General features: G+C 41.6%; 1 protein-coding gene across 1 annotated transcript; it reads left to right on the forward strand.

The window, feature by feature from the left end:
- The first annotated feature begins 19,321 nt into the window (after window positions 1-19,321).
- Window positions 19,322-23,031, forward strand: LOC140065922 (taste receptor type 1 member 1-like). Its single transcript, XM_072113481.1, has 4 exons — window positions 19,322-20,077; window positions 20,478-20,687; window positions 21,164-21,284; window positions 22,457-23,031. Exons 1-4 carry the CDS (start codon window positions 19,322-19,324, stop codon window positions 23,029-23,031), a joined length of 1,662 nt encoding a protein of 553 aa, XP_071969582.1.
- Window positions 23,032-25,069: the final 2,038 nt, after the last annotated feature.

Consider the following 25,069-nt stretch of genomic DNA (forward strand, 5'->3'; position numbering starts at 1 on the left):
AGTCAGTGTGTATCAGTGTTAGGTCATCCTGGAATGCAGGGGCACTGCAGGGAGCAGGGAGCTGGGAATAGTGATGGGAATTACAATAGTGATGGGAATTACGGCTGTAACCTGATTGTATCAGGTTAAAGGAGGCGTGCTGAACCGGTTAGGGCCGGGGTAAAGTGAGCCATCGGCTCACCGAGGGGAGTCAGCTCCCGTCATTGTTGTTCGCGAACAACACATCAATAGAGAACAGTTCAGCTTCACAGTGTCAGACAAGATGGCTGCCGACCCTAAAGTCAGAAGATCCAGGGTCCTAAACCAGGGGCAACTGAAATTGTGTACATCCTGACTGTCAGAGACAGGTTGGAATTATATCTGTGAAATGCTGTATTTTTATTAATAACAGTGAATTAGAGAATGTGTTATTTTCTTATCCTGAATATATTTGAGAAACCTATCTTTGTGGGAATACCCCTTTAATAGATAAATCTGTTGCTATTCATGCAATAATGAAAAGCAATTTACTTTCACAATCCATGAGAGAAAATGAAAAATGTTAAGAGCCGTAGAAACTACAAAGTGGTCCTGATAACATGCAGCGTAACCATAGTGACATCTTGTGTTTCTACATGATACAGCAAGTAAATGTTTTATCCAATTAGCAGGATTAGGCATTACAGCAGCTTTGGGGCTTAGAGGGTGTTAATGCTCAGGGTCGGACTGGGGGACCTAGGGCCCACAAGTGAAATAGTGCTACATGTAAATAATACCTGCACATTCTTATGCTGCGTTTACAGAATGCGTTTTCATTGCGTTTTGAAAGGCACAGCAAATGCATCAGAGAAAACTCATCCCAAAACAGATCTGTATTAATGATAGTAAGAACACGGATGTATTTTGAGGTGCTTTTTCCCAATGGGACACATTTATTAATAACAGTGCAAAGTGTACTAAGTGTTATAGCCAAATAGTGACAAATAGGAAGGATTACACATAAGGTCTCTGATATCATAAATTGCAGATCCTCCTTTATTGCGTATGTAATTTTTTTCCCATGTTAACGTTATTATATTGGAAAAAAAATACGCCACCTGTTTCGGGAACACTGTAATTCCATAACATGATGGTAATCCACAGTCTTTAAAATTTGCAGGTATTATGCATGTAAAAAATAATCCGAAGGGAGGAGATCCTCAAAAAGGCTTATTAAGAGGGGCAATGGGTCCAAAACTACCTTTGGGACATGAGCACCGCAAGAGATCTGTGAACCAACAACTATAGCAGGTAACGCACTGTCTTCTTTGGGATTTAACATGGCTTTTGACAACAATAATTTGTGAAGGAAGTGTCTGTTCTTTTTGGTTTCTTCTGCTGGTTTTGCCTGTGTAGTGTGCAAAGGACGCCAGATTCATGATTTGTGGCACACGTTCTTCATGAATCTGATGCACTAACTTTTTTGGTGCACCTTTCACATAGGACGTGCAACTCACTTCGGTTGTACTCTGCATGATAAATGTGGCGGATGGGCCGACTGGATTGCTGCACCGGATCGCCACTTTCAGTGGCGAAATTTGTGTTGTGTGAAGAATAGTGCAGCCACGACACAAAAGGGTCATGTGCATCATGGGGTACGGACAGTTCTTAAATACCTGTACAAACAGTTTGCACATAATAGAATGTGCAAAGTCTTACAGGAAACTGACGCAAGGTTCATAGTAAATATGCCCCAATGTGTCAAAATGCAATGGAAACACATAATGTGAATGCAGCCTAAGACCATGTGCACAGGATGTGATTGAATTGCGCTTTAAACCCTTCTCACCACAGCCGTTTTTTGTATAGCAGTATATGGGGATTTCCCCTTCATTTTCCTCTCATTCATTACAATGTGCTAATAGTACATTGTAAAGGAAGGGTTGAAACCAGACCGTCTTGAGTCTTTGGCAGACCCGAGACTTTCCAGGCTACCGGTCGACGACCCTGATGACGTCACATCACTTTTTAAAGCTGCTGGCAGCTTTGCCGGTGGCGATCAGCAGGTTAACACCTGCGTTTGGTGCTAGCAGGTGTTACCGGTAAGCCTTTACTGCAATATGCAGCAGAGACTTACCGACTATGGAGAGGGCTCAGCCCGTCACATGTCATAATGTGGCCCCCTCTCATACCCCCCATATTTTGTCCCCCTCTCATCCCCCCCCATATGGTGGCCCCCTTTCATACCCTACCCATATTGTGTGACCCTTCTCATATCCCCCCATATTGTGGGTCCCCGCTCATTCTCACCCATATTGTGGACCCCCTCTCATACACCCCATACTGTGAGCCTCCTCTCATATCCCTCATATTGTGAGCCCCCTCTCATACCCTCATTTTGTGACCCCCTTTCATACCCACCAATATTGTGGCCCAGCACTTGTTCTCTTTTCCTTGTTTCAAATGAATTTTTTAAAAAATAAACACCACATACTCACCTGTAGCTCTCATCTTCCTCTACAGCAGGGAACAGTGATCCTGATTTTCAACTCTATCTGTGTCCCCTCCAGAGTTGAAGTCCCGACATGGACATCATGGGGTGGGTGGAGTCATGGTGATGGGGGAGGGGGCGGGTCAGCACCATACAGTAGTGGAGCTAAAAGGTGCCGGGCCCACCAGTGCTTTTGCCGGTACACCAGAGGGCCGACTCTGTTAATGAGGACCTATCACTTCACCTAAAATTGGACATTTTAATATTTAGTTATACCCTACAAATTCCCTTCAGGCTCCATATTTCATCATCCACCATAGCTTTCAATGTGAGACTACCATCATTTTATAGACAAGCATCTCATAATTAAATTTGAACAACTATTTAGCATACATTGGTGAAACTGTTCTGCTACGAAGCCCTTACAGAGAGAGGCTCAGCAGGCTGAAAGGCTGACAACTCTCTCTGGGTCCAGAGGACGCAGAAAGAGTTGACACAGAATTGATGGAGAGGTTGACTGTGGCAGATAATTGAGTGGCTCGCTGGCTTTATGCCAGCCAATGTAGATGTGGCAGATGAGTAAATGTAAATGCATGTAAAATGTATCTGTCATTGTAACTGCATAAGTGTACACAACACACACTGCGGCCGCACTTTCGTAGTTTTTCCCCCAACATTTTCGTGCGACAGAGATCGAGGGGCGTGCCGTCGGACGATCTGACTGGTTCGGACTGAGCGCAGGATTTAACTTTCAAATTGTGTCACAAGATTAAGCACTTACATACACCGGGAGGAAGAAGGTGAACCCCAGCGGACCTGAACAGGGAAGCGAGCCATGCAGGAAATCGGGCGCACGGTCTTAGTGAATTGCGGCTCAGTGCATTCCGGTCGGACAATGCACTTTTGAGGAACTCCACGGACTGGGTAAGTAAATTTGTCCCACTGACTGTGTCCACAGACTTATCCTTTTATCCTTTGGGCCACCGTCTCAGTATATGTAGCATAGTCCAGAAGTGCTAAACCATAGGAAGTTTCTGCGAAATGCTGCTGCCCTCCTTTGTAGGACGTTGAGAGTCCTCCCAATGAATATTTACAGCCGGGGAATAAGTGTAAACGGTGAGGGATCTGTCTAGTTTCATCAAATAAATGCTTATTCTTTGTATGTTAAAAAGTTTTTCAATATCCTTTCTGCCTCTATTCCTGATATTCTAGATCACATTTTTTACCTACTTGCACTGGATAGAAATCTGTCCCTGGTCATGTCACACAGGGGCACAACTCGTTACCTCGTTAACTCGTTATCATATGATCTTCCACTGATTTTTATCAACTAGGAGTAAATAATGAAGGCCCGCAAGCAGAGTTCTAAAAAAATCATAATTTATTATCAAATTAATAGAAACAATAAAATTTGTTGAAGGAAGGGCCATTATATTATGTGGGGGTCACTAAGAGGAAGGAGTTAATTAACTAAATAATTTTAATGGTGGTGTAACTTTACATCATGGTGGCTGGTATTATTGCAAAGCACAATGGAGGTCATTTACTAAGGGCCCGATTCGCTTTTTCCCGACGTGTTCCCCAAATATTTCCGATTTGTGCCAATTTTCCCTGAATTGCCCCGGGATTTTGGCGCACGTGATCGGATTGTGGCGCATCAGCGCTGGCATGCAAACGGCGGAAATCGGGAGGCGTGGCCGAACGAAAACCCGACGGATTCGGAAAAACCGCCGCATAAAAAAAAAAAAAAAACATGAATTATGCTGATTCCTGGAATACCCCTTTAAGTTTATTCCTAAGCACAAAGTCACTGGTTCAAATCAAGGAGCAGCCATAAAGAAGATTTCCCAAGAAAAGAGAGACAACATCATCCAGCTCATCAATAGCAGTCACTAAGCAAAAAAAAATTGACAAGGTGCATGATGTCCTTTGACAGTTGGAAGAGTAAAAGTGCTTAAATCTGATCAAGAGGTTGTCCAGAAAGCCAAACATAGACCTACATGAACTTAGCCCCCCCTCCACCTTGTTAAAATCCAACAAAATTGGTGCCAAATGTTTGTGCTAAGTTTGTGCTGGTTTGTGCAGCAGAAATTTTCGTTTGTGCCGCTATCGGTTTTAATATATTAATAAAAGTTTCAAATGTCAGTCCCCCACCACACTAACTGAATCAAACAAAAGTGGTGTCAAACATTTGTGCAGAAAAAATTTTCATTTGTGTCGCTTTCGTTTTTAAGGTATGTTTATGTTTAGTTGTTTTCATAAGTAAGGTGTTTAGGATGAACTGTTAAAAAAACAAACAAACCTAGTTTTATCACCAGAGGCAGCTAGCAAACACATTGGGGCTCATTTACTTACCCGGACCAGTCGCGATCCCGTGGCGCGTTGTCCGACGTGGATTCGGGGTCTGCTGGGATCCGCTAAGGTCGTGTGCCTGATATCCAGTAGGTGTCGCTGCTGCGTCGAGGTCCGCCGGAGTTCACCTGCTTCTTTTCGGTGCATGTAAGTGCTTGATCTTGCGACACATTTAATTTTTTAAATTCCGCGTTTTTTCCGAATCCGTCGGTTGTCCCAAGGCCACGCCCCCTATTTCTGTTGCGTGAAAACCGGTGTGATTGCGTCAAAATCCAATCGCGTGCGCCAAAATCCCGGCGGAATTCGGTGCGAAATGGAAAAATTCGGGAAACCTGACAAAGGTGCGGCCGCAGAGCCCCATTGTACTTTGTAAGGAATGAACTCTGATGACCTCTGGAAAAAATGATCAATACATTAAAAATGATAGTGGCGCAAACAAAATTTTTTTCTGCACAAACCAGCACGAATGTGTGTGTGTGTGTGGGGGGGGGGAGGGGCTGGCTGAACTTTTGACCTTTACAATTTCATTAATATCTTCAAAACAAAAGTGGCACAAACAAAAATTGGAGCAGCACAAACCAGAACAAATGTTGCAGAATTAATACACACCAGTTTTGTTTGATTTGGGTAATGGGGGGGGGGGGCTCGTTGACCCCTGCAAACGTTTTATTAATATGTCAAAAACGATAGCAGCACCAACAAAAATTTCTGCTGCACAAACCAGCACAAACGTTTGACACCAATTTTGTTACATTTCAACAAGGTGAGGGTGGGGGACATCTTTACTCCGGTCAAACATGGATTTACAAAATACTGAATAAATAAATAACATTTTAAATATAAAACAGCAACAATGCCTTTACATGACAAGAGTTTGCAAAACTAAGCATATGCTAAATAGTTGTAACTCAAATTTATTTGCTTGCTATAACATGATGGTAATCTCATGTTCAAAGCTGTACAGGATGGTGAGAAATAGTAAGTACAAAACATTGTTAGGCTCTTTGTTGTAGTCAGCCCAATTTTCTTGACTCTTTAACACATTCCCCTCAGAGATACTAGTAGACAAGTAACCCATCTACTGGTTAGAGGAGGCCCCAAATATAACTGAGCTTTGGTCCACAGAAAATACCAAATATGCCCATGCTTATCATGCTGTATATTGTGTCTATAGTAATTTTCTAAAACTTTTGTAGCTTGTTGAGACAAGCATCAGGGGATAATACTCCCCAGCTTGAGTTGTAATGAGAACTAGATAGATAGCAGCAGTATGAAGACTGAATCAGCACTATCAAATCCTTTCAAATATTTAAACTCAAACCTGCCGGAACATGCCAGAATGGCTCCCACTTAACCCCTAAGATACAGAGCATTTCTTTGGTGACAGTGTACCACCCCTAAATGCGGTGGTAGGTGTCCTTTAAGGAATGCTAAATATAAATTAGGAGGGTGCTGTAAGTAAATAATAGCAGTGTGGTGTTATTATGCATTACTAAATGCATATGTAATTTGTAAGTAGTGACGTGTGTTACATTGTTTGTCATAATTACCAAAGTTACAAAAAACAAATCACATGTTGTTATCAAAGTTATCAATTGTTAGCAATGATGTCAGATTTTTCTGATCACAGTGTGGGGCATTTTAAAAATGTGACTGTAATTAAAATTGAAACCAAATGTAGCAGGGATTCAGGGATAATGGGGCTGCATCTATGTCTGCCACAATCTTTACACTGCCCAGGGCCCTTGGTTTCCTTAATCCACCACTACTCACATTTGGCAGCATGGTGCGTAGCACTTCTGCCTTGCAACACTGGGGTCCTTGGTTCGAATCCCACCCAGGTCAACATCTGCAAAGAGTTTGTGTACACAATGAGATGGATGCCCTGCACTACCCCTTGAGGATACTCATCCCTTTTTCGCCTTACTCCGATAGGAATCGAGGCTGCACTCAGGTGGTGCTCAGCTAATGAAAAGCTGAGAAGACAAAATCACATAGTAGAAGAAGCAAAAAAGCGGCACTCACCGGATTCGTGCAGAAAGATTTATTCGGACACACAGAGTGTAGACGTGGACATTTGTGCGGACCGCGGCAAGCGACGGGCCGTTTCGCGCCTGTGTGGCGCTTTCTCAAGCCTACAAAGGCACATCTCTGGGGCTGCCCCTCTTATGGAACGACTTCCGGTAGTGCGCCGGTCATGTGACACATGAGGCAGCGCTTCCGGGAGCCGCAGAGAGGTGAACGCCCCCAGTGACGCGCTCATTGTATTGTTACCTAGCAACAAACAAAGCATTGACATAATGCTGATCGGACTACCAACACAGCATTAAGATCGCCAAAATTATGCTATGTCTATTAGGCATATCGGAAATATTAATAAAACAATACCGGCATCGTCAATAAGGAAATTGAATAGAATTATGCCTGTATGTTAATATTGTCCTAGCATAATTAACCATTAAAACATGGCCACTATTAGTGCAGTGGAAGATAGAGAAAAATTGTGACATAGAAAGTACATAAAATATAATAGAAAAACAAAGGGGCGATCTCAATGAAATGTGGGCAAGTCCGGGGAGACAAAAAAATCCAGATGTTAGAAGGCAACGATATATACTTATACAAAACATCGTGACTACCTGTCACTCAAGTTCAACTGATAAAACAGGCAAATAAAGAGCAAAATACAAAGATAATTGAGAGTACTATACCGTGCTCCTTCCTATTTGGAGTATGCAACATTTTATTCTATTATAGAACTCATATCTTTTATTTTCTATTTCTCTATTATTATTAGGCCTATCTTTTTATTTTTATTTTACAGCTTCACCTAAACGTGCTCAGATCCTCCGGTTATGGTTAGGGTTCTTTTTCTATGGTGGGGTACCTAGGGAATCTTAATTTTCTTATATTAGTCATTTTTTTAAAACCATTTTTAACCTGTGCCCAAAAAGACGCTTAGGTCGTTTCTGTCATTAAGGCCCAGTCTCCCCATGGCATCGAACCGTATGATATGTTTTGCCTCACGGCGTAGAAGTTCTTTTTCTTTATTGCCTCCCCTCGGGTCCTTATCGACCCTCTCAAGACCGGCAAATTGGAGTACCTCTGGGTTACCTCCGTGTTGTTCCCTTACGTGTTCAATGACTCTAGGGCAGCCATTGCCCGTCTCTATGGATCTGCAATGTTCCCTGAACCGTATAAACAGATTCCGGATAGTCTTCCCTATATAAAAACGTCTACATGGGCACCAAATAATGTATACCACATGTGTGGTTTTACACGTAATGAACGAATTTATTTTCCAACGGATGCCTCCCAATTCAATGTACTTTGCCTGACTGTTGAATTTGCAAAAATTACAGGATCCACACCTGTAGTTCCCAATGGGGATGTTACGCTCTAGCCAAGTGTTTTTTCTATTTTCTGTAGATGAGAACTGGCTACTGACTAGGTGGTTCCTGATGGTTTTGCTTCTCCTAAATGAGATAACAGGTCTCTGCATGGTGATCTCTGTTAATTGGGGATCGTTTTTAAGGAGGTCCCAGTTCTTATATATGGCTGTTCGGATAGCGTCTCCATGCGGACTAAAGCCAAAGGAGAACGCAAATCTCTCATTCTTTTGAGGGTATGAACCTTTTAGGTTCTTTTTTGTTTTGTTTCGGCTGCGTCATATCTCTGGGGGGTGTCTATCGCTTTTTTGAGGGCTGTCTCTATAACCTGTATAGGGTATCCCCGCTCTAGTAGTCTAATTTTTAGGTCGCGCGCCTGTGTTCTGAACCCAGAATCGGTGTTATTCAATCTTTTTATTCGTAAGAACTGGCTATAGGGTAAGCTATCACGAGTGTGTTTTGGGTGAAAACTATCGTATCGTAATAGAGAGTTCGTGGCCGTTGGTTTTCTAAAGGTGGTCGTATTGAGGACCCCTCCTTCTATGCTCACTCTTACGTCTAGGAAGTCTAACTTTTTTCCCCCAAACACTGAGGTAAATCTCATGTTCATGTCGTTGACATTGTTCAGGTATCCCACGAATTGCAAGAATTCGTCCTCTGGGCCATCCCACACCAGGAACACGTCGTCCACATATCTCAGGTACGTTTTTATATACTTGGTGAAGGGATTGTCGAGGGAGAACACAAATCGACTCTCAAACACGGCCAAAAAAATGTTTGCAAATGTGCATGCGACGGGGGTACCCATGGCCGTCCCGGTCTTTTGAATGTACCACTTCTCATCAAACATAAAAGCGTTGTGTGTGAGCACAAAGAGGAGGCCCTCACAGATGAACCTGATATATTTATCCTCTTTTTTAGCATTTTCTAGCACGGTACGGACACTCTCCACCCCTACCTGATGTGGAATACGAGTATAAAGGCTCTCCACGTCGATGGATGCCAGGTGAAACGTGTCTTGCCATTCAATACCTCGTATGGCTTCCAAGAAATCACCCGTATCCTTCAGGTATGAAGGGATGCCTTTCAAAATGGGTCTAAGGAGCCAGTCAAGGTATTGAGAAATGGGTTCGGTGAGTGAGCCAATGCCGGCCACAATGGGGCGGCCAGGGGGGTTGGAGAGTGTCTTATGTACCTTAGGTAAAAAATACCAATTGGGGTACTTAGGTGAAGTGGGAAGGAGTTTTTTTGCGTTTTTTTCAGAGAGTACCTCATTTTCAACACACCACCTAAAGAAAGAACGCAGCTGTGTCTGAAATTTTGTGGTAGGGTTGGAACTCAGTAGGCTGTATGTGTCTGTGTCTCCCAACTGTCTATGTGCTTCTTGTGCATAATAGATGCTGGTCATAACCACTACATTACCCCCCTTGTCTGCCGGCTTAACCACCAGGTCATGGCGCGATTGAAGCCAAGAGAGTGCTTTTCTTTCGGCGCTTGTAAGATTATCATTGACCTGTGGGTAGAGGAGGGCTTTTACATCCTCCTTAACTCTAGTAGAAAATAGCTCAATCGGTGAGCCGGCAGACAAGGTAGGGCAGAAAGTGGATTCGAGACCACCCCTGAAACTAGTTTTTTGTTCGGGGGGATCTTCAGGGAGTGGGCCGCTGCAATCATCGTTAATTTCTAACAACAGTCGTATATCAGCCTCATCTATCTGTGGTGCCGAGCCTGGTGCTATGAACCCTAAGGGGCCTATGTATGTAGGTATTTCCCCTTCTCTTCTTTGCTTGTCTCCTATGATGTTTTTTTCGCAGAAATATTTTTTTAAACACAATTTACGTGTAGCTTTAAACAGGTCAATCTCAAATTCGATCGGATCAAAAACATTTACCAGTGCAAAATTTAGCCCTTTTGAAAGGAGAGATATACAGTCCTTATCCAGGACTTCATCTGTCAGGTTAATGATGTTAGTCTCGTTAGAGGTGACAGTTATTTCACCATTGGTGGTGTTAGTCTCGTCAGAGGGGTTAGAATTGTGAGGATGGAGATTAGGGAAATTTGGACAGTTCTCACCATCATACCGACATCTCCCGAGCTCCTGGGGTCCTACCGCCACGATACTTTCTTCCTCTTCTGGCTTTGAGATCTTGCTCTCCTTCTTCCTCTTTCCTCCCCTCCTTGTTCTCCTTCTAAAGGGATGGTTGATGTAGTAGGATTTAGAGTGCCGGGCATCTCTGGGTTATGGGTTATCGGTGTTTGATGTCTAGCAGTCGAATTAGTGTCGTCTGATCCACTGGACTCAGATTCCGTTGTCCAGAACTCCGTGGTCTTTGTTTTTCGTCGATTCTGTTTCCTTCGGTTTGTCTGTCTTTTTTGGAAATTCCACTCGAACACTGAGCCCGACTCAAAGTCCAATTTATCTCTAAGAAATTTATCTCTCTTTTTTTCTTTTACTTCGATCTGTGTTACAGTCGACTTTTTTTCTAGTTTTTTGAAGAAAACATTACTTTGATTTTCCGACAGACGTGTTCGTAGCTCTGTTTTCGCTCTGCAGAGTTCTGTGGTCACTGACTCGTATTCTGCGATATTGCGTTTCAACACCAGTTTTTGAGAATGTTGTAGGTGTAGAGTTTTCCATTCTTCCATGAAGGTTTTGTCTTCTTTGTATTGTACCGGATCTTTATACATTCGAAGGCCTCTAGGTACTCTCCCACATTCTTCGTAGGATCGGAGCGAGTGGTTTGTCCAAAAGAGGCGTATTTCTTTATCCGCCAGGGTCATGACACGATTTTCTAATGCCTTTGTACTAAGCATCTGGAGGGTGTCTCCTTTGTTACATAGTTCAAAAAACGCGGCTGCATTTTCTCTGTCCGTATTGAACGTCAACTCTGTGGTGCCTGTGTCCATACTGGAGTCTGTCATTCTGGCATTAAAAGTGGTATGATTTTCTCAATTCTTCGGGTGTGCTAGGGTCAAATGGAAAAAGCAGTTCATGTACACAATGAGATGGATGCCCTGCACTACCCCTTGAGGATACTCATCCCTTTTTCGCCTTACTCCGATAGGAATCGAGGCTGCACTCAGGTGGTGCTCAGCTAATGAAAAGCTGAGAAGACAAAATCACATAGTAGAAGAAGCAAAAAAGCGGCACTCACCGGATTCATGCAGAAAGATTTATTCGGACACACAGAGTGTAGACGTGGACATTTGTGCGGACTGCGGCAAGCGACGGGCCGTTTCGCGCCTGTGTGGCGCTTTCTCAAGCCTACAAAGGCACATTTTTTTGCTTCTTCTACTATGTGATTTTATCTGCAAAGAGTTTGTATGTTCTCTCCGTGTTTGCGTGGGTTTCCTCCAGGTACTCCAGTTTCCTCCCACACTCCAAAACATACTGGTAGGTTGTTTAGCTTGTGAGCCCCATGGGGACAGGGACCAATTTGACATGCGTGTGCACTATATAAATAAAGAATTATTATTATTAATAAAGAATTATTACATGTACTTTTAGTTTATTGATTAAGATAGGGCAGCTGTTCACAATGACGCAACGCTTGTTTACCTCAACAGCTAAAGATTATGTGATTTCCTTCTTAAGCCCATGATGGAAAAAGCCATGTCATTGGCTGCGATTTGCCTCTGTAGAGTGCCTCCTTCTGTTTGTTGCTATAGCAGTTGCGTATATACAAATACGGTATGCAGATTTTGTGGATGGGCCAGCAACGCAATATATATATTTAAACACACATGCAGACATTCTCGGTTGGGAAAATTTTTATGTGGACAAGGTCATGGTTGGTGCAGATACCTCAGCTTGGCCACCTTCAACAACCAATATGACTATAAGTATATACCTTTTTCTTCTAATTGTCCATTTAAAATTTACTTTTTGTTGTCAAGAAATGGGACACAATGTTGAATTCATTGCTCCAGGGGATTATATCATTGGTGGTTTATTTAATGTCCATGAGGGCTATGTCTCTGCGAACTCCATGCCTCTTATTGACACCTGTGAGAGGTAAGAAAAATGACATCTTAAGGCATAGGATGTTTAGGTTTTGAAAGTCAGTATATCATATGGTGTGGAAGGATCTTAAATTGTGGTTCCATTTTGTATAAAATAAAATCTACTAATGAAGAAATACATACACAAGCGATGTTGTATAGAACATTTTCAAGTTTTCATAGCTCCTGTAGACTTTAGGTTAGGCTTTTCCTTTTAGACATAAAAACCTTCATCTACATAGAGAGAGGGGTCTTATAAGAAAGAAAACAAACAAGGCCTTTTTTAGGAGCTTAATGTTACCACCTCATTGCTAAATATCTATCACAACTGCATTTACAAGACTATCTGAAGTACATGCAGTTTGCCTTTACCCATTAGAAAGGGGATAAGATGAACCTTATATAGGACTTATATTTGCAGCAGGAGCTGACTGTATACTATGTATTTTCTTGACCTACCAAAAAAACCACCAGCTGGGATTCAGGTATAGTTGTTATAGTTATATAGTATATAGTTGTTATAGATGTATAGTATATGTTATAGTATGCAAGTATATGGATACCATGGGATTCTAAAATTTGCCTCTATGTTTTTAGAACATTTCCTGTAACACCTAGATGTATGTAAGGTTGACTGTAACAAATATGCATTCTTTTAGGGCCACATTCAATACCCATGGTTATCATTTGCTCCAAGCATTGAGACTCGCAATTGAAGAGATCAACAATTCCAGCTCATTGCTCCCAAATATCACACTAGGGTATGAGCTGTATGACACCTGCTCGGCTTCTGCCAATATATACGGGACACTGAAGATCATCTCCCAGTGCTCAGCATCCAACATAACAATACAAAACAACTTTACTGACTACAGGACTAAAGCCATTGCTGTGGTTGGTCCAGCTAAAAGCAGTAGCTCATTTGTCACTAGTAGTATATTATCCATGTTCCTTGTACCAGAGGTAAGAGTGTTTTTATGGTTTTCATCCATGTAAAGCATGAAATATGACCTGTAGTTTATGTTAAGGTTCAGGTTCAACCATGTGACCTGTATTGCCAGACTGGCGACCAAACGGCCAATCTGGCAAATTGACGCCGCTTGCTGCTAGCAATAGCCATGACTGGCCAAACTCGAGCTAAATGTACCAGTTTGCTCATCTCTATTCAAAAGGTATAAATATGAAATGTCAAAAGGCTATCACATAATCAAAATTGCATATTGCATTAGATCCTTATGATGATAGCTACATCCTTTACTTCTAACTAGGAAGTGGATGTCTCATCTTGTTGTCTGGTTGAATGTAATAGTGTAGTATTTTCCATCATGAGGCCCGAACTGTACATGTCATGAACCTTATTATAATGCAGTTACAAAAAGTATAAAATATAGTTGTGAATACCACAGTAATAAAGGGTATATATACTTCTGCAATTATCTATTTAAAGTTTCAACCAGAGACATAATTATGCTTTCCTATACCCAAGAGAGTGTGAGAGAGTGTAACAGCCCTTCTGGCTCATTGGCATAATCTTCAGAGATGATTTTAGAAGGAAGATGGCTATGGATAACAAATAGAAGGAGATTACCATAACCACAGTGCTTAAATCTATTAGTAAGTGCCCATGGTTTATCATGCTTGATTTTGATGTTAGATTTTCTTTAAAACTTAGTGTTCAAAGCACAAACTATAAGTTTTATGTAACTGTTTCACTGCTGGTTTCTACTTCTTATACTTCACCTATATAGATCTTTTATGTACACTATCCAAAGATCAGTAGATAAACTTCTAGAAGTCCAACTGGATTTATTGATAAATTACTTAATGAAAGCTGAATGAGGCATTATGTTAACAGTGAGTCTCATAAATTTGACTCACTGCTGCTGAGAAAGTTTCAGAACACAAAATGTCAGGGGAAAAATAGGATGAGCAACACAATATGGACACAATTCTGTTTGATTTTAAAGATGGAATTGCTTATGACAACAAGTGGTAAAAATCATTATGAAATTGGAGTTACGCTTTAAATTGTGAAGATACATTGGACTACACAACTGCTGAATGCACAAAACTGTAGGAGATTTTTAAAAGATTCCATTTCTTTTGAGTGTGTTCCCTTAATTTCCATGCAGTGATCTATCTGCTCTCACATAAAGTCAACTTGATTTTCCCATCTCTTTTCCTGTGCTCTGCTTTCAATTTGATGGTGATAACCTATACTGTTGTGCTGTGAGTTAGAATTAAACTAGGCATGTTGTCTTCTAAATTATAACTGTGTTATAGAAACTATGCTGGTGTTCAATTTTGCACGTGTCCCTCCCCCCACTGGAGAGCCTGCCCTTTCATCATAAAAGTTGAAAAAAACATTTTCCTGATGAGCACAGAAAGCCTGTAACTCCCAGTAGGTCACAATACAGTCACAGCAGTGGATCCTATCTTACATTTTCAGATAAAAAAAAATAAAACACTAAATAAGTAAGGTAATATTAGTTGCTTTAAAAACTATTTCAGTGTAGTTATTTGTTTTATTGTAATTATATTAAAGTGTAACTAAACTTTTAAAAAATTAAAAAAGTCAATAAAGCAGATTATAATTGTAAAATTTTAAATATATTTTAAAGAAATATGTTCCTGTGTCCTTCTTTTTCTCCTGTCTTTCTTCCTTATTTAAGCAGGTTGTGCAAATCTCCTTTCTGTCTTGTCTTCACTAACAGCTGATTAAGTGTCTAATAACTTAAATCTATACAGACAGTCCCTGGAAAATCTAATCTCTTCAGGGAGCTGAATCATCAAGGGAAATATTCTTTAGGTATGGGAATAGTTAAGCATTAGCCTCCTTATTTGTCTCAGGTGGATGGCCCTCTGAAGGTTTTTAGAATGCTCACTACCGGAGAAAGAAGCTGAGAAAAAACAAAGAAGAGCTACTTTCCTTCATGAAATATTTTCCGAAGTTTACTATTATTACCTATTCATTTCTGAAATAAAATAAAAAGGTTACTCTTTAAACATGACATAAAACTAATGATTTAGAAAGTAAGAGGCCAGTGGTGGGTCGCGCTGCTCTTTTTTGTGTATCAGTAGAACATTAGATACGTAACAGTAAATGTTCAATATTTTAGAGACATTTATTATACATAAAGACAGTATAGTTTAAAAATTCATCGGTATAAAATTGGACAACGCGTTTCGGGGTGGAATGACCCCTTCTTCAGGTCCACAAGATTCTGTAAGTTATAATAATGTATCGTCAGGTTGTGGGAATACAATTTATAATCTCATAACAAATGACATTGTTGTCTATAGTAGATAAAATATTTAACATTAGTGACATATAAAACAGAGTAAGAATTGTTCAAAGTTTACAAAGTTTTAAAAATGGTAATAGGTTAAAACATTAGTTGTTGTGAGACCAGTGTTTAAAGGTATAAAGAGAGTTTTGATTCATTAGTAAGATTCATCAGAAGTGAGTGTACTGACCTTTCTGTGTGTCAGAAATCAAATATGGAATTCTTTTTTTGGGAGATGATATTATTTAGTAGTCGCTACAAGGAGAAGTAGAATATAATATTAGACGAGGGGATAGATAACCAGTGGCTATGAAGCAGGGGAAATTGTGCATTATCTGACCTTTCTTGCGCCAAGCTGAGATGCGGGCCAGTTGTCAGGTAACGGATTGGTATATAGACCTGTGGTGCTGTGAGAATAATAATGGAGTCGGCATTAAAATGCGTCTTATCTTTAATTACCTCGGGTGATGGGCAGGGTGGATAGCTCACATGGATGGTCTGTCCGGTCCGGTCAGCAGCAGCGAGCCAAGTGATCACCTGCTGCTGTTTGCCGAGAGTTTAAATAGAGCCGGGGCGGAGTGAGCGCCTGCGCTCATATGGACGAGTGGGAGGTGTGCTGTGCGCATGCGCAGCCACCGTTAAGGGAAGTATCGGAGATATTAGTGGAGTGAAGGCTGTAAGGGTCGGGTATGTGTGTACGTTGTAATCGGAGGTGGATAGCGTTAAGTCTTTGTGGTGATTGATGATCTGGAGATGGGTTTTGATAGGAGAATTGGTTCCTTAGTCCGTTCTTGGTAGTGTTGATCTGGGGATTTGATTCTTTGATAGGGAGAAGAGCATTATAATAGATGGTAAATAGACAATATATAATAGTGGGTGAGAAATTTATGAAAGGCTGGGGGCTTAAAAAGGCTTATTGGAATAGGGGTATGTGAGGTTGGGTTTTAGATTTTTTCAATGCATTCATTGAGACCGTAAGGGTTCATAGTGTTTAGCTTATAGATCCAGTAATTTTCTCTCTTGATGAGTTGCTGTAATCTGTTGGGATGGTGTTTGGGGATCTGCTCTATTATAGTGGCTTTGGCTAGAGAGAAATCCTTATTGTGATGTGTTTTGAAATGTCTGGATATGCTGTGTAGTTGGTAGCCTGCTTTTGTTTTACTCCGGTGTGCATTGATTCTTTCTCTGAAACATTTGATAGTGCGACCCACATACTGTAATGAGCAGGGGCATTCTAGAAGATAGACAACATAGTCCGAAGAGCAATTCATAAAGATTTGGATTTTGAAGGATTCCATTGTGGTGTTCGATGTGAAGGTTTGGGTCCGATGTTGGAGGACATCGCACGTCAGACATCTAGGGTTGTTGCATTTGTAGCATCCTGTCAGGGATGGGAACATGGTTGTTTTTTGGGGGTATGGGGTTCCCCCTTTCTTTATGGGACGAAGCTTTGTTGGTGCTAGTAATGTTTTGAGAGTCGGAGCTCTTTTGTAAGTAAGTTTGGGATTTTTCGGGATCGTCTTAGCCAGATAGGGATCTTTCTGTAGGATGGACCAATGTTTCTTTAGAACCGATTTTATGATGGTATGATCAGATGAGTAGGTGGTGACGAAATTAAGATTCCAATGGTTCTCCGGTGGGGGGATTTTTTCAGATGGTGCGAGACATTCTTCCTGTGTGAGAGTGTTTGCTCTTTGGAAGGCGTCCTTAATCATAGGAGGGGGATAGCCCTTCTGTAGGAATCGTTCCTTTAATAGTCCGGACTGTTTTTCGAAGGTTTCCTTCTTTGTACAATTTTTTCTAACCCGTTTAAACTGGCTGTATGGTACATTGTTTAGCCATTTCCTGTAGTGAGAACTTGAAAAGTCCAGGAAACTGTTTACGCCGACCGACTTGAAATAGGTTTCCGTCAGCAGTTTAGTTCCAGTGTGGTCGGATGAAATTAGAAGGTCCAGATATTCAATATGGGTGGCAGAGATGTTTAAAGTGAGAGTGATGCCCCATGAGTTTGCATTGATGGTTTCAAGGAACTCATGGGCTTCCTCCTCTGTGCCAGCCCAGATCAGGAATAGGTCATCAATGTACCGTTTAAACCATAATATTCGTTCGTGGTATTTTGGGTTGTCTGTGATGAAATTCTTCTCGAATTCCCCCATAAAAAGGTTTGCGTAACTGGGGGCGAACCTCGTCCCCATTGCCGTCCCTCTTTTTTGGGAGTAGATGGAGTTTTGGAAGGAGAAGACGTTGTGATTGAGGATAAACTGGATGGCTTCTAGGATAAATTCCGCTTGTTCTCTAGGCATTTTTTGGTCCCTTCGTAGGACTTGGCTAATAGCCTGTAAGCCTAGATCATGAGCGATGTTGGTGTATAATGAGGTCACATCCATTGTGATTAGGTAAAAAGTCGGTTCCCATTTGAAGTCTTTTAGTTGTAGAATCAACTGGGTGGAGTCTCTTAGGTATGTGGGAAGTGCCTTGACATATTCTTGGAGTATTAGATCCACATATTCAGAGAGGTTGGAGGTAAGTGAGTCTACACCGGAAATAATTGGGCGTCCTGGTGGGTGTAATGGGTTCTTGTGAACTTTCGGTAAGTAATAGAACATGGCTGTTCTGGGGTTCTTGGGACGGATGTAGTTGTATTCATTTTTATTTATTATGTTTTTCTTGTGGGCTTCATTCAGTAGGGTGGTTAGTTTTGTTATGTTTTCTTGTGTGGGGTCTTCTTGGACAAGTGTATAGTAGTTGGAATCAGACAGGATTTTAAGAGATTCCTGTAAGTAGTCATCGCGTCTGAGTATTACTGTGCCTCCCCCTTTGTCGGCTGGCTTAACAACAATTTCTGAATTTTCCATAAGATCCTTCAAGGCTTGTTTTTCTCTTTTATTTAGGTTGGAAATTTGTTTGGGGGGTCTCTTGATGGTTCTAAGGTCGTCGGCTACCAATGCGTAAAATGTATCGATAAATGGGCCTCTACTCTGGGTTGGGTTGAAATTTGATTTTGGTTTGAGTTCTGTATGAATGAAAGTTTTTTGGACCAGTTCCATTTCGGGAGAAAGTGTGTTGTCGGGGGTAGTATCGGTCTGACTTTTTGCTTCTTTAATGGTAAAGTGCCGTTTTAGGGTGACTTTCCTAATGAAATTGTTCAGATCTAGAAATAGATCTAGTTCTTTGGATTTGTTTGTGGGACAAAAAGAGAGGCCCTTGCTTAGTAGGCTTTGTTCGTCCTTTGTTAATTCGTGGTCTGAAAGGTTAAATATTTTTACAGTTTTTTTCGATCCATTTGTTGATTGGTTTTCTTTTTTGTGGAAGGGGTGTTGTCTGCTTCCTCTTTTTCCCCTGGTCTTTCTTTTCTTTTTAATGCCGTTATTGGTTGAGAGAATATTGAATAAGTTGCTTTGGGGCTCTCTAGTCTTGGGACTAGAGGGTCCATTGTAGGAGTTAATGGGGGTTCTTTTGGGATTTGGGGAAGTTCTAAAAAAGAGGGCAGTAAGCTGGTGGAAAGATCTTGATTTAAGTTTTGATTGATGTATTCTAGACTTTGTTGTTTTATTCCTAACCGTGGGTTTTGGGATGTGATTAACTCGGGTAAACATAAAACTAATGACACATGCATACATGCCCTTTATCTACTATAGTGTATATATATGCAAATGGGTCAATTTTCAAGAATCATCTTATGAGTCCATTTCTTACATATTCAATTTAATTAATCATTTAGATGTAAATGTGAGTATAATACATTGTAAAATCTTTATTTTGTTTGTGTAAATTGAACCTAAAAGTTGTTTAATGGTAATAATAAATTCTTAGGTCTTTTTACCAGTCATTTTCTAAAGTTTATGAATTTTACTTTTCAGATTAGCTATGGTGCTTCTCATAAGTACCTAAGCGATAAGCAGATATACCCATCATTCCTCCGCACTATTCCTAGTGACAGTCTCCAGGTGAAGCTAATGCTGCAACTATTGCAGAGATTTAATTGGACATGGATAGCGATAGTGGGCAGTGATGATGCCTATGGAAGTCAAGGCTTGCAAGATTTATACACCCTGGCAACTGGTCATGGAATCTGTGTACCATATCATGGACTTATACCATATACTTTGAACAGGTCAGATATAAAGAAGATGGTGGCTGGTATTCAAAACAGTAGAGTCAAGGTGATTGTAGTATTTGCTCTTGCTTCCTATGTCAATATATTTTTTGAGGAAGTGGTTGATGCCAATATTACAGGATGTGTTTGGATAGGCAGTGAGGATTGGTCAGCCGATGTACAGATTGCCCAAATCCCTAATCTACACAGTATTGGCTCCATATTAGGAGTCTCTATTAGTGAAATTCAGTTTCCAGAGCTATTGGACTTTGAGATTTCCTATGTTAACTCATTCAAAGGAAAAGACACACGTTACGGCTGCAATCAAATTTGCCAGGAATGTCGAGCATTTACTCTGCAGGACATGTCCACTCCTAGCCCATTCTCTATGTCTTTTGCCTTTAATGTTTATTCTGCTGTCTATACCATAGCTTATGGTCTACATGAACTTCTACACTGTAAATCTGGACAATGTGTAAAGGACATTGCCTATCCATGGCAGGTAAGATATAAATTACAGATTAATATTTTGAGCTATGAGTTATAGTTTAATTTTACATGTTAATTTACATTTATAATAAGGGTGGAGCCCATCTGATCCCTATTTTTCATAACAGTTGACAAAAAAGTCAGCACAAGGGGGAGCTAACATCAATTTCAGTAGTGAAACTCCCACTAGTGTTGGTTGCTTTTAAATATCTCTTTGTCCTGGAAATTATTTAGGTCTTTGGGCTTGAACTGCTAAAATTGGGAAGTTATGTTATATCTTACTGATGAGTGTTGGCATAAAATGGTACGTTTTGCGAACACAAGAGCAGGACAATTATATCAAACCGTATCAAATTTCTACACTTAATTGTATACACTGTACTAATATAGTTCATTATTATTTGCCCTAATAGCTACTTGAGAAGGTAAAGAAGGTAAATTTCACGCTCTACAATCAGTCAGTTAGTTTTGACAGCAATGGAGACCCATCCACTGGATACGGCATAGGAATGTGGTCTTGGAATGAAGATAGCCCCATTTTTAGGATAATTGGCTCATACAATAAAATGACAGGAATACTGCAGCTTAATGGCACACTGAAATGGCACACTAAGGATAACTCGGTGAGTTTTACATCCAGACTGTTTAAAGTGCTTCATTTTTATTTGACCACTAGGGGAAGAGATGTTACTTTCAAAGTTCAAGCTTTATATTCAGAAATCTGCTCCAGTCTCCCCATATTTCCCATCAAACTATTGGATTATACAGACGGTCGCCTACTTAAGAACACCCGACTTACAGATGACACCTAGTTACAAACGGACCTCTGGATGTTGGCAATTTACTGTACTTTAGTCTTAGGCTACAATAAACGACTCAACATTTTTAAAATCCAATTGTCACAGGGACCAAAAAAATTCTGGCCGAGGTTACAATTATAAAATATACTGTTTCGACTTACATACAAATTCAAGAACTTAATAACGAACCTACAGAGCCTATATTGTACGTTACCCGGGGACTGCATATAATAGAAACTAACAGCTAAAGTTCCTGTAAATGTGATGGCACTTACTAATGTAATATTTATGATTTATAGGTTCCAGAATCCTTTTGCTCCAAGCCATGTGATAATGGAGAGAGGAGGGTCCAGACCGGCTTCTATACATGCTGCTTTAATTGTTTTTCATGTCCAGAGATGACCTTTCTAAATAAAAGCTGTAAGGACAAAATTAAATTTATATTTTAGTTGATAGTACCCTGTGTACAAAGTAACTATAGACATATACCACAAAGCCCTGTAATGTCAAGAATAAGCAGTTACCAGAAATGTTTCTTGATGCTTAAAGGATTAGTCCTGCATGTTAGGCTCCTTCCAGACGACTTACATGGCGGCCATATGAACAGCAGCTAGCATACAGCCGCCATATAAGTGCACGGCACCATAATATCCCATCGCCAGAAAAAAGATAGAGCATGCTATAAATTTTCCTGTACGTACAGCCTCCCTTCTCCAGCTGAACGCATATGCTTCACCTGTCTGAGAGGAGCCTTAGGCTCAGTTTATATCACAGTTCACTACTGTGATCACTACTTCATCAGTTTTTTGCATCCATTATTTAGAGCTAAAACCACATGGGGAGAATAAAAGTAGAAAGATATGCACCTTTTCTGTGTGTTTCACCATTCTTGGTTTTACCTAATAACAACTGATGCAGATAACCAATGAAATAGGAACAGGCCCCTCAATGACTGATCACCCCCAGAGGTTCTTCATACTTCCTTATGCCCATTAGGATTTTTGAAGGAAAGCTCCCAGAAACATACTATTCCCCACTTAACCCACCCAAATTTCAAAATGTAGCTTATATAATGTGGTTTTAATGTAAAGAAGAAAAAAATCAGTCCACAATAAGGTAACATCTGTCTGACTAAAGTTTTGTAAGGGCAGTAGATAAAAAATTTCTAGAGATTATTGATATATCACAAAGTAAAATAAAAGTAAGCAAAATAAATGATGACATATTTTCTCCAGATCTTTACACCTGCCAGCCATGTGGATTTGATCAGTGGTCTCCCATGAAGAGTGATATTTGCTACAGCAGAAGCATAGAATATCTTTCATGGACTGATCCGTTGTCAATTGTGCTTCTATCAATAGTTACTTTATTGCTGATACTAATTGCAGCCATCTCTATAATATTCCTTCTGAATCTTAATACCCCAGTAGTGAAGTCAGCCGGAGGGAAGATGTGTTTGCTAATGTTGTGTGCCCTGGCATGCTCCTGCTGTACAGTGTATTGTTATTTTGGTAGACCTGGGGTGGTGACATGTATGGTGAGACAACCAGTCTTCTCTATTAGCTTCACCATTTGTTTTTCCTGCATCGTAGTCCATGCATTCCAGATCGTCTGCATTTTCAAAATGGCCACCCACATGCCCAAAGTGTATGACATGTGGGTGAAGAGGAACGGCTCGGATATTTTTATTGTGGTCAGTTCCTTAGGACAAGTCCTTATCTGTGTCATCTGGATTGTACTAAAGCAGCCTTCACCGATTGAAGACTATGGCACGTTCCCTGAGCAGATCATACTGAAGTGTTCAGAGACGACCTCTGTGGGCTTTGTGGCTCAGATCGTTTATATCGGGCTTCTGAGTATGTTGTGCTTTGCTTTCTGCTACATGGGTAAAGATTTACCAGACAATTACAATGAGGCAAAATGTATCTCCTTTAGTTTATTGGTCTATTTCTTCTCATGGATCGCATTCTTTACCACCTACATCATCTACCAGGGGAAGTACGTAGCGGCCGTCAATGTTGCTGCAATATTAGTCAGTGTGATGGGGATTCTTATAGGGTACTTTACTCCTAAAATTTACGTAATCCTCCTTAGACCTGAACTCAACACCACTGAACATTTCCAGACGGCCATCCAGAACTACACCAAGAAACAGTCCGGCCAGTAGAACAGTACGGGGGAGATTTATCAGGCTCTTGTGTAGAAGCACTGAAGTAATCTCAATTTCATGCGCACTGCAAGAAACTGCAATTATTTTTGTGGCTATGCTACCTCCAGGCCTGTTCCTCTTGATGTAACCATTGTAGGGTGGTGTGGCCTTTATCATAAGCCTAAATCCCCCCAATCTATTTATCTATTTCACATATATAAATTCTGTCATTTTCTATATTATGGTTCATTTCTGTTCTTTCATTTCTGTTCTATCAAGCTCTATGACTACTTGCTTTGCTGGTAGAAGTACCGTATATATTTGTGTTTAAGCCGAGTTTTCCAGCAACTCGGCTTATACACGAGTCAATACAGCCAGCCCAGCACTTAAAAAAAAACTTATATACTCACCCTCCGGCGGCCCCGATGCGCAGCGCTGCTCCCCCGATGTCAGCGCGGGTCCTCTTCTGTCTTCCGACTTCTTCTGTCTTCGGTAACATCCTGCATGTTTCTTCACGGCCATGTTTCTTCACGGCCGCTGCTGACGTCACACTATGTGCCGGCCGGGAAGAACATGGCCACACCCTGCAGGATGTTACCGCAGACAGAAGACAGGAGAAGTCAGAAGACAGAAGAGGACCCGCGCTGACATCGGGGGAGCCGCGCTGTGCATTAGGGCCACACGAGGGTGAGTATATAGGGTTATTTTTATTTTAATGCTGGGCTCCCTATACTACTGGGGGCAGGCTGGGCTGGCTGTATACTTCTGGGGGCAGGCTGGGATGGCTTTATACTTCTGGGGATAGGCTGGGCTGGCTGTATACTACTGTGGGCTGGCTGGGCTGTGCTGTATCCTACTGAGGGCAGGCTGGGCTGGCTGTATACTACTGGGGGCAGACTGGGCTGGCTGTATACTACTGGGGGCAGGCTGGGATGGCTTTATACTACTGGGGATAGGCTGGGCTGGCTGTATACTACTGGGGACAGGCTTGGCTGGCTGTATACTACAGGGGGAAGGATGGGTTGGCTGTATACTTTTGGGGGCAGGCTGGGCTGGCTGTATACTACTGGAGGCAGGCTGGCTGTATACTACTTGGGACAGGCTGGGCTGGCTTTATAATACTGGGGGCAGGCTGTATACTACAGGGGGCAGGCTGGCTACTGGGACAGGCTGGGCTTGCTTTATACTACTGGGGGCAGGCTGGCTGTATACTACTTGGGGGCAGGCTGGGCTGGCTGTATACTACTGGGGCAGGCTGGGCTGGCTGTATACTACAGGGGGCTGGCTGTATACTACTTGGGACAGGCTGGGCTGGCTTTATACTACTGGGGGCAGGCTGGCTGTATACTACTTGGGGGCAGGCTGGGCTGGCTGTATACTACTGGGGCAGGCTGGGCTGGCTGTATACTACAGGGGGCAGGCTGTATACTACTGGGAGCAGACTGGGCTGGCTGTATACTACTGGGGGCAGGCTTGGCTGGCTGTATACTATAGGGGGAAGGATGGGCTGGTTGTATACTTTTGGGGGCAGGCTGGGCTGGCTGTATACTACTGGGGGCAGGCTGGCTGTATACTACTTGGGACAGGCTGGGCTGGCTTTATACTACTGGGGGCAGGCTGGCTGTATACTTTTGGGGGCAGGCTGGGCTGGCTGTATACTACTGGGGCAGGCTGGGCTGGCTGTATACTACAGGGGGCAGGCTGTATACTACAGGGGGCAGGCTGGCTGTATACTACTGGGGGCAGGCTGGCTATATACTGGGGGGTCTGTGATCAATGCATTTCCCACCCCACCCTTATACTCGAGTCAATAGGTTTTCCCAGTTTTTGGTGGTAAAATTAGGGGTCTCGGCTTATACTCAGGTCAGCTTATACTCGAGTATATACGGTAATATACTGTGTTTACATAAATCAAGTCATAAATCTGGATTTGCACAGAGTTTCTCCAGCAGTAGTTCTATGCTTATGCTAGATTATTGAAGTAGCAGAAATAGTGCTGTGCGACTATTAGCAGTGTTAGCTGTGCAGAAAAAGCCTTAAAGGGGTATTCCCATCT

Source organism: Engystomops pustulosus, chromosome 6, assembly GCF_040894005.1.
Source record: "Engystomops pustulosus chromosome 6, aEngPut4.maternal, whole genome shotgun sequence".
In the NCBI taxonomy this organism is placed as follows: Eukaryota; Metazoa; Chordata; class Amphibia; order Anura; family Leptodactylidae; genus Engystomops; species Engystomops pustulosus.

Coding starts and splice junctions, on each gene's coding strand:
- LOC140065922 (XM_072113481.1), top strand. CDS start 19,322: ATGAATTTTACTTTTCAGATTAGCTATGGTGCTTCTCATAAGTACCTA. Junction 20,078..20,477: donor ACATTGCCTATCCATGGCAG/GTAAGATATAAA, acceptor TTGCCCTAATAG/CTACTTGAGAAGGTAAAGAA. Junction 21,285..22,456: donor GACCTTTCTAAATAAAAGCT/GTAAGGACAAAA, acceptor CCTGCATCGTAG/TCCATGCATTCCAGATCGTC.